The sequence below is a fragment of the Sorex araneus genome, chromosome 2, assembly GCF_027595985.1.
Source record: "Sorex araneus isolate mSorAra2 chromosome 2, mSorAra2.pri, whole genome shotgun sequence".
NCBI classification, from domain to species: domain Eukaryota; kingdom Metazoa; phylum Chordata; class Mammalia; order Eulipotyphla; family Soricidae; genus Sorex; species Sorex araneus.
Window position 1 is genome coordinate 285,523,878 of NC_073303.1, and position 18,370 is coordinate 285,542,247.

At 37.9% G+C, this 18,370-nt stretch overlaps 1 protein-coding gene across 1 annotated transcript in view; it reads left to right on the plus strand.

The window, feature by feature from the left end:
• The first annotated feature begins 979 nt into the window (after nt 1-979).
• Nucleotides 980-18,370, plus strand: part of FGF12 (fibroblast growth factor 12) — a 580,565-nt gene continuing 563,174 nt past the window's right edge. The window contains exons 1-2 of the mRNA XM_004603002.2: nt 980-1,138; nt 1,322-1,464. Of these exons, the coding sequence (XP_004603059.1) occupies nt 1,452-1,464 (13 nt within the window). The 5' untranslated portion in view covers nt 980-1,138; nt 1,322-1,451. The remainder of the gene's footprint in view (nt 1,139-1,321; nt 1,465-18,370) is intronic.

Genomic DNA, 18,370 nt, shown 5'->3' on the forward strand with positions numbered 1-18,370 from the left:
AGCAGACCTGGACCAACGCAGTCAAGAGTGATCTATGAGAACAGAGCTAGTAGCAAACCCTGAGCACGGTCAACAAAATAACCAAACCGAAAAACTTTGTTATGCGAGACAGTGGTGGAGGGTGTGGTAGTGGAAGTCTTTTAAGCACGTCATTAACACTGGTGGAAATCATCGTGCCTTAAATCAAAGGAAAATAAACCGTACTCTGATCTGAACTTGGACTTCAAGGGATTTGAGCTCTAGAGTCCTCCTATACGAAAAGAAGTCTCTGCCCCTGCCCCTTCCTGAAAATGATCCTGCGTACAATTTAAAAGTTCTTATCCAGGAGGCGCCGCCTCATCTTCTGGGGCATCTGCTTTTTGATCGGTCCTTGCAAAGAAGCTAGAAAGAGCACACCCAAATGTCCTCAGTGGCTTTATTTGGAAAACTTTACACTCTAGAGCCCGTTCGCGGAACAGTTTGGAGGCGGAGGCCAAAGGATCTCAGGGAGACGACAAAATCGCGATTCTGGGCAGCAAAGCACTGGCAAAATATTATTAACCTTTGGGAGTTCCAGGACTCCCCCCACCAGCCAAACAGATGCAAATACCGGGATGCGAAGAGGACTAGTGGGGTGGTGAGGGAGGAGAGGGCGGGGACACACACAACACCTGGAAAGTTACTGCAGCAACTAGGCAGAGGACCCCAGATGGTGACTACCAAGTGTCATAAATCCCCTTCTCCCCCTCTCCCTTCCTGCCTCGGGAGTAACACTGAGCCTTTCCCGGAGACCCTGCTCTCCTCCAAGGCTTCCGTAATCCGGCCCCGAAAACCAGACAGGATTGCTGCACAATCCCAATCCAATCCGTTTTCTAGTTTGCAAAGGAAAATCCGGTCCGGCATTTATTTTTAGCAGCGCTTCCCTGTGACCGAATGCTACAGCTCATCAGCGGGGATAACTGAGGACCGTATTGGGGAGAGATGCGAAAAGGGGGGCGGAGGAGCGGAAGGCGGCGAATAGGGTAGGGGGGACGCCCTGCGCATGCGTGCCAGCGCCCATGCAAATCTGTACATCCACCGAGCAAAGTGGGATGATCTGTCACTACACCTGCAGCACCACGCTCGGCGGACAGCTCTGCCTTGCAGCTCCCGGACCCAGGTAAAATAAAATTAAAAAAAAAAAAAACCCGATTAAATAAATACATCGAAAACAATCCGAGCGGGCACCGTGCATGCTGCGCGTCGCAAACCTCTCACCCCGGAGAGACAATCTGCTGCTGGCGGTAAGTGTCCTTTTTGTGGCTGATTGCAGCTTCAAGATTAAAGAAATCCCATCTTTCAGGAAGCCCGAAAGGAAGGAAGGAAGTCCGGGCGAAACCAGCAGATTGGCTTCCTAGATTTGGGGATCTCCAGCGGGCCCACATCTTCCGGCCAACTTCCATTGAACTTCCCAGCACTCGAATAGGACCGAGATGGAGAGCAAAGGTATGTGGCTGGCCCCCACCGGAGGGTTTACCGTCGCCCGTGCGTGTGGCCAGGCAGTCCTCAGCGAGGGGACTGCAGTGCTTGGGGAGCGAGCCTCAGACTAGGTCGATAGGAGGAGATGCTCTGTCCATTGCAGTACCAGGGAAGTGTGGCAGGAAGGCGACTTCTTTTTTAACTCCCACAGCTTGGAAGACAGTGTTTAATACTCCATCAGTTGCGTAGTGAAGTGTGATGAGTGTTTTTTTTTCCTCCTTTTCTTTTGGGGTGGTGGAGGGGGGAGCCTCTAGATACTGGGGGTGGAGAGATCTGTTAGTAAAGCATCTTTCTTTTCTGTAGAATGGCTGGTATCATACATATATTTTTATTTGTCTTAGAATTGCTGACAAGCACGTTTGTCTCTGATATCCAATAATGCATTGCTATATTTGAAAAAAAAATGTTTGGATTTCTCCACCCCCAACCTCTGAAGATGGTATTTCTGGGTGTGTATGACCACATCCTACTGCATTTTGAATATGTATCAGCAGAGAAATTGGGTCTATTTGAAACTGTGCTTTAGAACTGACCTCTAAGAACAGTGTATCTGAGCACTCCTTGGCTCCCAAGCATAATGCATTACTTGCCCCGGACATGTATATATTAATATCCTTCTCCTAAGCAAATCTGCATAATGTGCACACACTGGTAAGCGAACTGTAGAAATCAATTTCAGATGACATATTTAATACACATAAACAAAATGGCTATGTAACTGTAAGCCTGGCTTTGGATTTAACTCTTATCTATGCAGGTCTCTTTCCTTTCCTCTTCTTCATCCCTAAAACGCCCACCAGGTTGCAAGAGCTTTGAGTGATGTGGTCAGATATCCAGTAGGAAACGATGTGTATTTAATTTTGGTGAAATCAAAAGAAATAATGCCAACTTTTGTGAAACTATATTCATTACCCTGAACTCGAGACGCTATATTTGAAGCAAGGTTTTATTTTTAAACCGGGAATGTCAGTCACTGTGGTGGTATGCTCAGGATGGATCAGGGAGTGGTGGTGGGTTACCTCTTTCTGACTGATTGATGAAATGTGCCGAGTGAGAGCAAGAATATGTTCAGCAAAGTATTCCAAGTAATTCATTAGTAGAGTTAAGTATTTGAACCTAGGTAATAAGCCTTAAAGTATGAGAAGAACTGAATAGGCATAGATGTAGATTAGCTGGCAATTTTCAGTTGAGACAAATTATTCTTATAATTAGCTGATGGATATGTTCGTGACTCACAACCCTGAGAGAATCCATTTCCATGTATATACATAAAGATATAGGATTACTAAATCTATAGTAGAATCCATTTTTAAATGAAAATCCTGTCCAGTCCATAATATTCTAGTTAATCAAATACTTTGGGGACATAATGTTAACACAGTATCGTTTTACTATGAGACATAGTGTGTGTGTGTGTGTGTGTGTGTGTGTGTTCACGTGCAAGCGGTCATGCTCGTGCACACATAGATGGACCCTTCTATTCGGTGATTAACTTATTTGACAAGGGACTTTAGTAGTGCTTCTAGTACAATTTATACACTAATTTCTGGTGTATCATAAAAAAGATTTATCTCTTAGAAACAATTTTTATGACCTTTCTTTGCCCATAAAGTATGCTACATGCCACTCAAAAGTTCCAGGTGGTTTATATTTCAGATCAATTAAAATAGTGTTTTAAGTCTTCTGACAGTTTGGGGAGTATGGGAATGAGAAATAATCTCAGAAATATATTTGAGAATAGATAGGCTGGGCTTCTATGCTAATATAGATAGTGATGATAGATACATGAATCAAATATGTGACCCAAACAAAGAATGATTTTCTTTTTTTGCTGCAAGTCAAAGTTGTGGTCATTTTGCAGAAGTAATATTACTACTACAGATGAATGACAAGATGGTAGGTAGTCCTTCTGCAAGCTAGTTCTGGAATTTCCTTCATATAGTTGCATTAGGTAGTGATCACATTAAGAGTGGGTATATACTTACTAGGCTCACATTTGAAATTGATGTAAATGGAAAAAAATAGAACATTTTATTAAAGAAAAAAGTGCATTAAGAGGAGTGAATCCATACCCCATTCTAGTAGGTGTATCTTTAGACTTTATACTGCCATGTAATAACTTTTTTACCCCCTCAGATTCTAATATAAATCCAACAAGACTTTCTCAAATATAAGTTCGTATAATTATAATTGTTTTCTAGAACTTTAAAATAGATTCAAAGAATGTTATTGCTTGATTGAATTGAGGGTTCATGAGTTTTTTATTCCAGAAAAAATATTGATAATGACTGCTCCATTTCATCTTGAATCCTATTTCCAGCATTACCTTTTACATTTGAAAATCTTTTTTAGAGCACTTTCCACAATTTTAGTCAGTGGATCGTTATCTACAAATGAGATTTTGTTTTTGCTTCCTTATTGGTTTACATCATTTCCTGTTGTTCAGAGTAAAGATTAGAAGAAAATAAATCAACTAACCTAGCAATAAATTCATAATCTAATTTCAGCTATCTTTATGCACAATCATAATTAATATTGTTTCAAATACTTAGGTTGGTGAACAGTATGAACAAATTTGACAGAATTTGTGTCTTGCAAAGGATCACAAACTGCTGCATAGTAGAATAATCTGGCATAGTAGAATAATTTCTAAAAAACATCCGATGCCTGGTCGCAACCCCATATTATTCACTTCAGCATGCTAAGGCAGAAGAGAAATATTAGTGAAAAATTAAAAGGAAAATACTCCCAAGTGCAGCAATGTTTGACCGGTTTAAACTCAATAATCAAAATCTAATTTACAGACTACTTTTTTAGAATTGCAGAATGTCGAGCCCCACTGTAGGTTTATTGAAAAATAATCTGATCTAAAAAAATCCCTCCGTGATTTAAAGACACATTGAAGTTTGAGAAGCTTTGATGTAGAGTGAAGAAAAAATGTTTCTCTGTCTTTCTTTCATTTCCTGCCATCTTTACTTTGTTAAACTGGGATCTCAGTTTAAGACTGACACATTAGAAACACCTGTAGAATTTTTAAAGCAAGATGAAGCCTAGACCAGTTGATACCTGTTATGGTTCAAATGGTGCTGGAGGGAATCTGGGCTTAGATATTTAAAGAATATCTCCATTTGATGGTAATAAATAGACAGAGATAACCATGAATGTAGACCTTTGCTAATTGTGATCTCCAGAGAAGAAGTATTGACATCATCTGGGAATTAGAAATGAAGGAATTAGAAATAATTTATCTCAAGCCCTATCCCACTGTTAATTATATCTGTATTTTGGCAGGATATGCTGGTTATTCGAATGCATATAAAAGTTTAAGAAGCACATGTTTAGATCTTAGGGAATTGACTGCATCTAAGAATGATGCCACCCTGGGCACCTCAGTAGAGATTAGATATTATTGCACTGCACAATATGGAAGTCCTGGTTATGTGATCGTGGGATAGCCTTAGCACTGGTTTTTCAAAGAAATGGAAATGAAGTGCAAAAGAAGCAGTTTCCTCAGTTTGAGATGAGGAAATGGACTCACTTTTAAATAGCCTCTCTGCTTTTTCTCAAGTCATTTGCTTTCAATCCCCAATTATCTTCAAACATTTATTATGTAAGTTCATTTTGGGCTCCTGACAATATTCTGCTATTAACCCATGGTCGTATGAATTATGCTGCTTAAATCAGGGCACATCTGAACAGAATGAGTACAGTATTACCTTATTTCTGTCATCATAAATCTCTGTTCAGTTCTTTGGAGATTATTTTGACATGTCCTTTGCTCCAAAATATCTTCACTGTGCTCCTTCAAATATAATAGTTTGGGCATACTTTATAGGAATATTGTCCTTCAAAGGTTGCATATTTTTTTTACAATAAGCATTGTAATTTATGTTTACTTTTCTTTCTTTTTTTTTTTTTTTTGCTTTTTGGGTCACACCCAGCGATGCATAGGGGTCTACTCCTGGCTCTGCACTCAGGAATCACCCCTGGCGGTGCTCAGGGGGCCATATGGGATGCTGGGATTCGAACCCGGGTCGGCCGCGGGCAAGGCAAATGCCCTACCCGCTGTGCTATCACTCCAGCCCCTATGTTTACTTTTCTTAAACTCAGTTTAACTGAACATTTATTGTGTCTAATGTATTTATTTCTAATAATATAAAAAAGTGCAATCTCTGATCTTAAAGATAACCCTATAAAATATACACTAATAAATTTAACCTCATTATGAGAATAACCCTCTTTTGAATAATCTGAACCTGTAACTTTCATGAGTCTTGCCTCAAACAAAACATTTTCACTGGCATAGTAAAGATTCAGATTGTGTATTGTAAGTTGAATAATTTTAATTAGCTTTTCATGCCAAGGTCATGCATTCAGTAAATTTGGAAATGTAAAAGTATTGCTACCTGAATCATCTGTTTGATTCCAGAATATAGAAAGAATAAACCCTATTCTCCCCATAGAAAACTGTACATGTGTTCTCAGTGAAGATGGAACTGCTCTGGGTATCATACCAGCTATTAAAGTTGAGCCAGAGGCATGAACTAACATAGAATCATCATTTTCTTTGCAACCAGGTGGGCCAGGATTGTTCACCTAGAAGGAGGAAGAAGGACATGTCGATGGAGGAGATTCTTTATTGTACTAGGGAGTGATTGGGGTTAAAATAGCAATAACTGAAACACGGAGGCCATTGTGGTAAAAACTAGTCAACTGCAATAAAACACAGGCAAAAGAACAGGCATTACACAGAGAGATTACTTCTCTTTCCCCAGCTCTGTGTAATCTTGAGAAAATCACTTTTCTTCTCAAAGATTCAAGATTCTTATGTTTAAAAATGTTCATTTTATTGAATTCAAAAAATTTACTGAACTGACACTTTGTTTCAGGCACATTGTACAATGCCCCAATGTAGTTATAAACAGTGTCTTGGTTTGCCCTGCAGGAGCTTACAGTATAGGGTGCTGCACCCCTAGGCACCCCTAGGCTGGAGAGTTGTGGATTTCAAACGCTGGAAATCTTCTCTATTCATTTTTTAGAGTTTTAGTAGGCTACCCAGGAGGTTAGAATATTAAGTCCTACAGTGATTAATGACCTCTATGGAGGCATTTAACATTTCACAGCAATAATACTTGCTTCTTGTTCCTTTTTGATTTCTTTAAACAAAATAGTTATATGGGAGAGCACTTGAACTCTAGCTTAGCATATAGTCTACAAAGAGTCAACTGATTAGTCACTTAGTAACCTTTACCTGGCATAGGTTATGATGAGGCTTGTTAGCATTATTACTATGTCTGGAATAGATGGCTAGTGATATCCTATTATTCCTTAGTCCTGCCCTTTTATGTCTTTAAGTTTTTCAAATACTGACTATTTTAGGTATGGGGTTTTGTTCCTACCAAGTGATCAATAATCCATATTGGATTTGTTAACTATTTTTCCTAATTTGTTACATAATAACAGTTATAACTAACACTCATGAGGTACAACTTTTCCCAAAGGACATTAAATATATGTAATGTATTATATATACTATATCTCCCCTAAATCCTGCAATTAGGCATTTTCATGTCATGTTATAGATGACAAAACAGAAGCTCAAGGTGTCTCATTGACAGGTAACTTCACCTTTATTTTTTTTAAATATGAATTATTATACCCACCTCAAGCTCCATAACGTATTCCGTTTATAAAAATTAAACTCATAGCAATAAAGCAATTAAAAGTTCTTCAGAATCGGGAAATTTCTGAAATTTCCCTTTATGAGCTATCCTTGTCTATTCATAAGATTGTACAATTCTTTTTGGAAGAGCAATTGGTCCTTTGCCATGCATTGCTATCCACCAGTCCTTTCCTTTGACTTGAGCTAAGAATTTCATTTACCAACAGCAATTTCTCTTTTACTTATTCTATACTTTCTATAATAACTGCTTGAGTACTTGACTTCTTCCCTCCCTATCTCTCCTATCCCCCATGTTGTTCAGACTCACTTTTGTGGTAGTAATATGATTGGTGGATAGGAGGACTGATGATATACTGGCCCATGCATTACCTATTGGGTGGTCATTCCTGGTTTCTTTTCATCAGGATACAGGGAGCTTAGGGTACATGGGAGTTGGATGGTTAAGAGGCACCCCACCCAGGTGATTAAATGGACTCAACTGTGAATCAATCGATGAGTGATGGGGTAGATAATAATAATACAATAACACATGACTGTGTTCCACATGAGGAACTCCATAGGGCTCATGAGACCTGGGCCTTGTCTTTTCATATGAACCACTTTCCTTTGAAAATGTTACCCATGGAGATGAGATTTAATTCTTACAAGCTTGCGATAGAAAATAGACATGTAAAATAGATGGTGAGTGTCTGAGACTAAGAAGACACATCATTTTCCCCAAAGTGTCTTCATCCTTATCTTCTCATTAGCATTCTTGCATGCAGAGTATGGTGGGAACTTTTCCAGGATCTATGTCTCTAGCTCTAATTTTAGTTTGCGCTTCTCTCCAGTCACTCTTTGAAATAGTTTCTGTCTCCTTGTCTTTGGGGATGTGGGACTCCCACCCAGCGAGGCGGTGGCATTTAGCTGCTGTGATGAAACTGACACTATGTTGGCAGGGGTCCCAAAGATCACCTGTCCCCTCATCACAGGTCTTTTTCTTTGTCCTTTCTCTTTTTTGCTTTAACACAGATTCTGCGCACATTTTATCTGAAACAAATCCTAGCCACTGATTCAGAGACAACAGATAATTGAAAGTGGGGCATTAACTTTGTATAAGAAGTAAAGGGAAGAAGCTACTCTGTGGTTAGATTTTTCTCTCTTTCTTCATTGTAAACTGGCCATTAGCCTGAGAAGTAGCCCAGAGGGACTAGATGGTAGAAAAGAAGAAGAAAAAAAAGTAAATCACCAACAAGAGGCTTTCATAGGCCATTCAGAAGATAATTATCCACATTTTATTCCCCTCCAAATGGGCAAGAGAAAAATCACAATACTGATTTGCCAATACAGGTATTTATCTTTCCCTACTCTATTCCTACAACTATCACTGTGAAACAGTGTTTTTGTTTGTTTCTTAAATTTTCAAAAACTGATGACAAACTGGCTAACAAATTCCAAGGCAAGGCAAAGTGAAAAACTCTTTAGCATTTTAAAAAATGATTTTTTTTACTTCCAAAAATATGCCCTTAGTTTTCCTCACATTAAATTGGACTTAGAATTTTTGTCAGAAAAACACCTAAGACACATTTTATTATTATTCTAGTGATTAAAATTTAGAAAATTTGAAATTAGATTATTTAAGTGGTTTTCTTTAAGGACACTTTTTCTCTCAAAATAGTTTCATTTTCAGCATTACTTAAAATTGAATTTGCTATCTTCTTTCTCTTTTAGGACTAAAAAATAAAAACTATTTGCTCTGTGTCAAAAGAAAGGTTTCCATGTAGCTCACAGCTCAGATGTAGGCTTATGAATGATTCAAAATGAGATGACATGGTTACTTTTTATTGATCATGCGAGTATAATGCAACTCTAGCAAAACATTTTAGTACTACTGAGACAAGGGAAATATCCAAAGCAATTTCAAAACATTGATGGGCATATTTTTCTGCTTTGCATTAGATTCCGTAAAGTTGAGTTTACAAACTGGGGAATATACATTGGTGGGGTCATGAGATTGTATACTCCATCACCAACGCATGGAGAACATGGAGCAGTTTTGATGAAATAAATCCAACATTAGACCAGATTCCAGAAAACCTGGATGTAGGTTCCAGTTCTTGTATTCTCTGGAAGAACCTTATAAAAAAATCTCTTCCTTTCCTTTGGATCTCCATGCACTAAGGTTTTGTTTATTTATTTATTTTTAATTTTCTTTTAACCTGTTTAGTCTATTTGTCCTTTAATTTCTGCTTTTTTGTTGCAAAAAAATTGCTTTTCCACTTTGTAATCTTCTTCTATTCAATTATATTTAGAGTTGGCGTACATAGGAGCTCAAACAGGGTGATCATAGTTACCACATTGAATTCTAAAAACTGCGTGCAGGTTTCAGTTAGCTTTCTAGTGGCCTGAGTTATGCGATTGAAGTTTGTGCATTAATAGCTGGGCTGAATAATTGAACTAAGTTGAGAAATTTATTTGGAACCAAGGGATTAAAACACGAAAATCAAGGAAAATCGGCTGTTTGGATGGAATCTGTAAGCTGTCCATAAGTCTAGATTGAGGTATGTGACTGAAGTGATGGGTGACTGACTACGGTGGCCTCATGGGAAAGACCCTGCCTTAGGAGGATAGTGCTGAATTTATTGATTCTTGGTTGATTCATTTTATTAAGGTAACACTGATTTATAAGACTGTGCATATCCTAGCCTTTCCACCTTTTATGAATGTATCATACCCATCATCAAAGTATCAAAATATTTCAACCACCATCCTTTGGACCCTCTTCATCCTTTTAAGCTTTTCTTCCCTACCCCCTTTATGGTAATCTCACTTTTTTTTATCTAACCAAGGGTTTTTTTTGTTTTTATTCCCTCCCCTGTCCTCTCAATTTGTCTTTGTCTGTTCCTCTACTTTGATTCTTGATCTCCTACATAGGAGTGAAATTATTTTGCATTTGTCATTCTCTTCTGAGTTATTTTACTTAGTACAACCTCCACCAGTTCCCTCCTTTTGTCATAAATGGTAATATTTTTTTCTTGTACTTGAATAGTATTCCATTCTATATGTATACCCACAACTTCATTAGCTACTCTTCTGAGTTTTTCCTGGAATTGAACTTGTGTGTGTGTGTGTGTGTGTGTGTGGCTTTTTTGGGTCACACCCAGTGATGCTCCAGTGTTACTCCTGGCTCTGTACTCAGAAATTACTCCTGGCATTAGTCGGGGGCCCATATGGGATGCTGAGGATCAAACCCGGGTTGGTGGCATGCAAGGCAAGTGCCCAACCCACTGTATTATTGCTGTAGACTCTGAACTTGAATTTTTTGGTACACGGAGCTGCAATGAATACAGGAGTGCACATATCTTTTTTGATGTCTGGGTTATTTTGTTCTTTGGTAGATACCTAGGAGTGAAATTACTAGGATCATATTTTAGAAATATTTTTAATATTTTGAAAAACCTCCAGACTTTCCACAGAGAATGGAGCATTTTATAATTCACCAACAATTTGCTATTATTCCCTTCTCTCAACTGTGCCAGCACTTGCTTCTGCTGTTTTTGTTGTTTAATATATGTATGCCATTCTCACAAGCATGAAGTGATATCACCTTGTAGTTTTGATCTGAATGTTCCTGATAGTGATATCAGCTTTTTATTTCCCACATGGCTGTTGGTCATCTTTGATGAAGAGTCTCTTCAGCTCTTTCTCCTCTGTTTTTGGATAGAATTGTTTGGGGTTTATTCTTTTGTTTTGGGAGGTTTTTTTTGTATCTTGGTTATTGCCTTTTGTTGGATGTGTGGTTATCTTGGAGATTTGAATTTAAGTCCCTATTCCTTCCCCAATTCCTGAATGTACTACATTAATTTGAGCTGGTCACTTCCTTGATTAGTGCTTTTTTTTTTTTTACAGTAAACAGGATTATGCGTTCTATTAAGGATCACTTAAGGATACTTTTGGTTTTCCTTACCCCTTTTGCTAAATCAGTGGCAGTTTTACTTAGTGAACTATAATTATGATTTGTAAGTTTTTCACCCTTATTGATATCTTTACAATTAATATTAGTTTACATCATTTATTTGGTAGATATGACTTTCTTCTCTCTTACAATCCTAATCAGCGTCTTTACCTAAAAAAAAAAGACAAACAAGGAGGTTTAGGGTTCCTCATACTGAGTACTCTACTGATGTTATAGAAAAGAGGTTTTCTTTTTTGTTTTGTTTTGCTTTGTTTGGGGGCCACACTCAGCAGTACTCAGGGCTTACTCCTGGTTCCTTGCTCAGGGATCATACCTGATGGGGCTCAGGGCACCATATTAGTAAAATATTATTAAAAACAGCTATATTCAGCCTTTTACTATTTTCAAATAGTTTAATAACAAACTGTTATCTTATATTTGATTGACTACAGGTTATTTTATATATTAGAAGCACTTTTTAAAAACTGAATCACTGTGGGGCTGGAGCGATAGCACAGCGGGTAGGGCGTTTGCCTTGCACGCGGCCGACCCGGGTTCTAATCCCAGCATCCCATATGGTCCCCTGAGCACCGCCAGGGGTAATTCCTGAGTGAAGAGCCAGGAGTGACCCCTGTGCATCGCCAGGTGTGACCCAAAAACCAAAAAAAAAAAAAAAAAACTGAATCACTGTGAGATACACAGTTACATACAAAGTTGTTCATGACTGGGTTTCAGTCATACAGTGTTCCATCACTGTCCCTTCACCAGTGTACATTTCCCACCACCAGTGTCCCCACTTTTCCTACCGCCCCCCTCACCGCAGCCTGCCTCTATAGCAGGCACTCCCCCCATCTCTCTCTCTCTCACTCTCTTGCTCGCTTGCTCACTCACTCTCTCTTGCTCGCTCTTTATCTTTTTAAGCATTATGGTTTTCAATACAGGTACAGGTAATACATGTTTCTCCCTTTACGTACTTTCAGCACTCACCTCTTTTCTAGAGTGATCATTTTAGAAGCACTTTTCGTTTCCAGGTGAATGTAATCTTAACTGCAAAAGTTTGAGAGGGTTAACAAAATGAATTGTTTTTTTTCTTTTTTGGGTCACACCCAGCAATGCTCAGGGGATACTCCTGGCTCTGCTCTCAGAAATTTTTACATCTACAAATGAGGAATTGGTTTTAATATGTAAATAATGGTAATGTTTGGGTAATGCTGATTGTATTATAAGTGCAAGTTTTTTCTTGTACAAAAATCTGATCACTATTTTACTACTGATCAAATATATACAGGCATATTAGCACTGGTCTTAGTAATACACATGTAATCATATATGATTAAATTGCACTTGAGCAAATATCTTCATAATTCATGGTTTTATGCTTTACTCATGTGAGACATTGAAAGGACTTTTGAGGAGATAACTGAGCCTTTGGAAATAATACTTTCACTTTGTACTCAGCACTGTGCTCTATGTATAATCCTTAAAACAGTCAAATGAAGCAGGCATTATTGCTATCTCTGCTTTTTTTTTTTTTTACATTGAAACTCAAGATTTACAGATACCAAGGAACTTGCCCAGGTGACAGAGTTAGTAAATGGCAGACTGGCTTTGTAGACTGTGAGCTTAACTATTAACTGACCATGTGAGGCATACTTTGTGTTGTCTGGTAAGTCACTTAGTTTTCTTTTGTTGCCAGCAAAACCTAATCCATCTTTACACGCACACAGAATGTGCACATTTTATAAATTAAATAAATTAAATAAAATAAATTAACCCTCAGGATAACCTCTCTCTGTCTCTTTTCTGATCTCAGGCTATGAGAATCAGACTTAGTTACTGTCAGGTAGGAGTTCTTCCTCCTCTCAGGTAGATTAAAGAGGTTCTGCTACTCTCATTGCTACTCTCATGTGCCTTAACTTGACTTTTGACACAGAGGTTTCCTTAACAAAGGATTGTAACTTCCTTTTTTTTTTTCTTTCAGTTTTACTTTGAACAGCTATCTTGCTTATTTGGAAATTTCAGTGGCTGGGTAGAGGACAACTCTTGAAATCAGACACACAAATATAGGACTAGTTAATCTTTGTGACTTAGGAAAATACATCTCTGTCTTTGCTTCTCATGTATGGCATTTTGAGATTCATGGAACAAGTAAAGAAAACATACTTTAGTAAACAACAACAACAAACCCCATAAAGCAGTAATCAATCATAGAAGTTGTTGCCTATGTGGTTATTATATGATCTTTACGCTTGTCACTTCCTCTCATTCTCTATGGAGATATATTCTTGCCTTAAATTCCCCACTTTTATGTTATCCCTCTATATAGAGCTAGAGCAGTGTTTGGTAACCATCTAACAGTCACGGTGAACATTTCTGATGTCAGAAGAGTTCTACATATTGCTACAAGCCATTGTCTTTCTTACTCGTATTGCCATATTCTTTCCTTCCCCTGTCATTGTCACACTTTTTCTTATGACCTTAACTGTGACTGATCTCAAACTTGGTCCAATTTTTCATACTTTGCACTATTCACCTTTGATTCTCTCATTAGTTTTCTTCTTTATTTTGCCCAGTTCTAGTTCAGTTACTTTTCTCTATTTGGAACAAACCACCCTAATATCATATAGCTGTGGTTTACAGTTTAAAATAAGATTTAGAAAAGACATTGTTTTGGATCAAGTTATAAAAGCAAATTAAAATGATTGATTATTTAATCTACAGATCTTTTGTATGTATGTGTTTGTGTTGGGAATACACTGATCTTTTTTTTTCTTTTTGGCTCATACTTGCAATGCACAGGGGTAACTCCTGGCTCTGCACTCAGGAATTACTCCTGGCGGTGCTCAGGGGACCATATGGAATACTGGGAATCGAACCCGGGTCGGCCGTGTGCAAGGAAAACGCCCTACCCGCTGTGCTATCACTTCAGCCCCTACACTGATCCTTATGATCAGAATTTTACTAATGTATTTCCATCATCTGACCTAAAATAAAATCCATTTTCCTCAGAAGAGAGAATTTGACTGTGGCGAATCCTGATATCGGTAATGTTGACATTGCTGATTAGGTCCAGGAAATAGTGAGGGCAACTTTTTTCCAACTTATGCTTTGTCAGGAGATTTGAAACTTAAGTGTGTATTATAATAACCTCTAGACTTCTTTAAAGGAAACCAGGAATTTCTAAGTATAGCTCCCACAATTTTTGGTTCAGTAGTTATAGGATGGGCCAAAGTGCTGCCATATCTAACAAGCTCTCAAAATATGATGCTGCTGCTAATTTAGGCTTTGTAGTTTGGGAACGACTGAGATCAAGATTTGCTGGTGCTTCGCTTTTTTTTGGTATACAAATAAATGTGGCTGAGTATATAGAGTGTCAGAATAAAGGAGTTTAGAGTAGCATTCTCGTGAAGGAGTTTCATAACTTAAGAGAATAAACAAAATCATATATAGAAAATTGCCTCATAATCATCCCAAGCCGTAGTGGTTAATAAGGGTTACAAGGATTCTGTTTTGGTTGTATTCATTTATCTATACCATGAACATTGCTCTCTGTTGAGACTATAAATAAACAACAACATAGATTTAATGCTCAAGGAGACATCCCAGATTAGCTTTTAAAGATAGACACAAACAGAAGCTTCACTGACAGTTGGCAATGTCAGTGGAAAAATGAGATTACATTTAAAATTTACTTTAATTTTATTTCTGTATAAATGGCTCTAGCTAAGTGTTGTAGGTCAAGAATTGGTGAATAGATTGTACCATCTACTCTGATACCAGCTAGTGACAAAAAGCTGACGCCTGAGTTTAGTCTCACAGAAGGGATAGAATTAAAATATTGAAATTTATTTTATCCTGTTGGAATAGTAAAAGAAAATATAGAGTCAATAATATATGTGTATCTGCTAGGAAGAGACTAATTGCTCAATTCATACAGTTCAAATATTTGTTGACTGGACACTCTTAGGTACTGAAAAAGGAAGTGATGAGATGAATTCTTTGTCCTCATAAAGCAGGTAGCACTGTCTGAAGCACTGTTGTTCATTGATTTGCTCGAGTGGGCACCAGTGACGTCTCCATTGTGGGACTTATTACTGTTTTTGGCATATTGAATACGCCTCGGGTAGCTTGCCGGGCTCTGCCATGTGGGCAGGATACTCTCAGTAGCTTGCCAGCTCTCCAAGAGGGATGGAGGAATCAAACCCGGTTTGGCTGCATACAAGGCAAACGCCCTACCCGCTGTGCCATTGCTCCAGTCCCATAAAGCAGGTAATATTGCAAATGAGATACAGTGATGAAACATGAAGGAAAGATTGAGGGAAAATTATAGAGCCCTGTTAATATAGAATATAGAGAGAAGATAGCTTACATTTGAAATTATTTCTTAATATATTCATCATTTAAAATGAAGATCCATAAGGATTCATAAGAAAACAATTTTATAATTACAAAGTTTCAGCTATCCCGTAGCTTTTCAAGAACACATCTATGGTCTAAGCAAGACATAGCTATAAGGACAAAGCAATAGCCAAAGGAAATGCTGTGATTCAGTACTTCACTCTACTACTGCTGACACAGTTCCTTGCTTAATTGAACACTGAGTTTCATTTCAATTCAGTTGTGGTTTGCAATCTTTGGAAATTTTGCTTTGAAATTTACAGACTGGCATTATAGGACAGGGACCCAATGAAACTTTCTAAAATGTGTTAGACTCAAAAATTGATTCCTAAAGATCTGTAAAATGTGAATCAGTATGAATTATAACAACAAGGCAAAAACTATTCAAGGCTTACAATCCATAGATGTTGCAACATTTTATATGGAGTTCCTTAAATTCCCCATTTTATTAAGAATACAAAGATTTGTATAAGAAATGTTTGTCTTGAACATCACTGTCATTCTTTTGGTATTCTATTCTATCTTCATTCTGCTGTTCTATCTTCCTTTAGGGAGGATAGAGAGATTAAGAGATGTTCCTGAATCAAATTCTGGTTTTGATATTTGTCTACCTACGGTAGAGGAGAGACTGATGATAACTATTCATAGAACCTTTCTGAGGATTAAATTGATAACAAGTGTGATTTGTTTTCTCATTTAGTATAACAAATATAACACAATGCCTGATATAGAGAAAGCATGCAATAAAATGTATTTTCCATGATCTCAAAGCTATTTCACTATAACTTCCACACAAAATCCTAGCCAAGGGCTTTTACCGTGTCTACTGCTTTGATGTTTACTTATCATTTAAAATTATTCCAAGCATCATACTTCTGTTTTGAGATTCTAGTTGTAACCCAACATAAAGTTGTAAAATACAGTAAAATCCATAAAGATGCTTGATTTTGGTTAGTCTTTAGGCTGTTCTAGGAAGACACTACTTGTCAAATTGGACAGCCATGATCAATAGTTGAAATCTTGAATAGCACCTTGTATTAAGAAGGTTTCAGTCTGGTTGATGAAAGATTTATGAAGAAGATTTTGAAAATGAAAATCAGCAGATAATTTTCATCTCATGACCATAAGAAACAGCCAGATGACAGGTACTGACCTGTCTTTTCTCTGAATAACCTCTTTTGATCTCAACTGGCCATCGCATCATATCTTGGTAGAGATGTAAGGGTGTTAAGGATCTCCAGGGCTCACAGAGCAGTCTCTTGTGCTGCCCAGCCCTTCAGAAAGGTTTCTAGGGCAAGAGAGGTCTAAAGACAATCCCTCATGAATAAAATCTGAGGTGATTTCTTTCTTCTCCTCTTCATTTTCACTTGCTATTTTTGTCACAGTTATTGAAAGTGTATTATCAAGGAAAGCAGTTCCTTTTCTTCTTATTTTGTTTTTTTTTCCTCCAGAGACAATTATTTTTAACTCTTTTTGATAATTCACCTCCAGATTCCAAATGATCTTCGCTTATCACCTGCCATTTTCTCAGCTTGATTTATTGATATTTCGCCATAGAAATAAAGCTTTTCACCCCTCATTATCATTCTTAGCACAAGAGCTACCTTTTCCATGCCACCTTCCTCCCAGGACTGTTAAATTGTTATTTTGGCTAGACCAGTATTTGTTAATGATGTTATCATGATGACGGCACTACTTTTCATGACCAAGATACTTGTTTATTTTTTTGCATATCTATGTTCAATACTTTAAACTCTGATTACTGTTAAGATTTTGCTTATTTACTGTTATTGAAGGACTGGAGTGATAGCACAGCGGTTAGAGTGTTTCCCTTGCACACGGCCGACCCGGGTTCGATTCCTCTGTCCCTCTCGGAGAGCCCGGCAAGCTACCGAGAGTATCTCGCCCACACGGCAGAGCCTGGCAAGCTATCCGAGACGTATTCGATGTGCCAAAAACAGTAACAACAAGTCTCACAATGGAGACGTGACTGGTGCCCACTCGAGCAAATCGATGAGCACCCGGACGACAGTGCTATTGTGCTACAGTGCTATTGTTATTGAAAACTGTCTTGTTTTTAATTTATCAGCATCTATTTTCACTATTTAGCTTCAACTCTCTGCAAATGTTACTCATCTCAAGACATTCAGATACACAAATATTTTATCAGATTCATCTTTTTGAAGTAATCTCTCTTGGGACCTCTGACTTGATTCTATGTTTGCTCTTTCCTTCTATGTTGTGAAAACTATTGATCTTCAGGTCTGCCTTTTCATCACCCTGGAAAATCTCCACAGGACTCTGCTTGGATCTCATATTTTCTGTATCGTCTGTATTTCTTCTTGGTTCACTTTCTTATTTTAGTTGAATAAAATTTCCAGTAGCTTCCTGAAAAAAAAATATATGGGTAGGGTGTTTGCCTTGCATGCAGTCGATCCAGGTTCAATTCCTCCATCCCTCTCTGAGAGCCTGGCAAGCTACTGAGAATATCCCGCCCACATGGCAGAGCCTGGCAAGCTCCCTGTGGCATATTTGATATGCCAAAAACAGTAACGACAAGTCTCACAATGGAGAAGTTACTGGTGCCCACTGGAGCAAATCGATGAACAACGAGACGACAGTGCGATCTATAATGAAATTTTATGGACTTGACATATGAAAATATACTCATTTACTCTACATATTTGGACAACAATTTAACTAGATATAGAATTCTCAGTTGAAAATCATTGTATTTCCTTATTTACACAGTCCCACTATAATGTCTTCTTCCAGATGTGTTCTTGGTGTTATTCTGATTCTGTTTTCGTTTGTTTTCTTTTGTTTGGAAGCCACACCTGGAGATACTCAGGGATTAC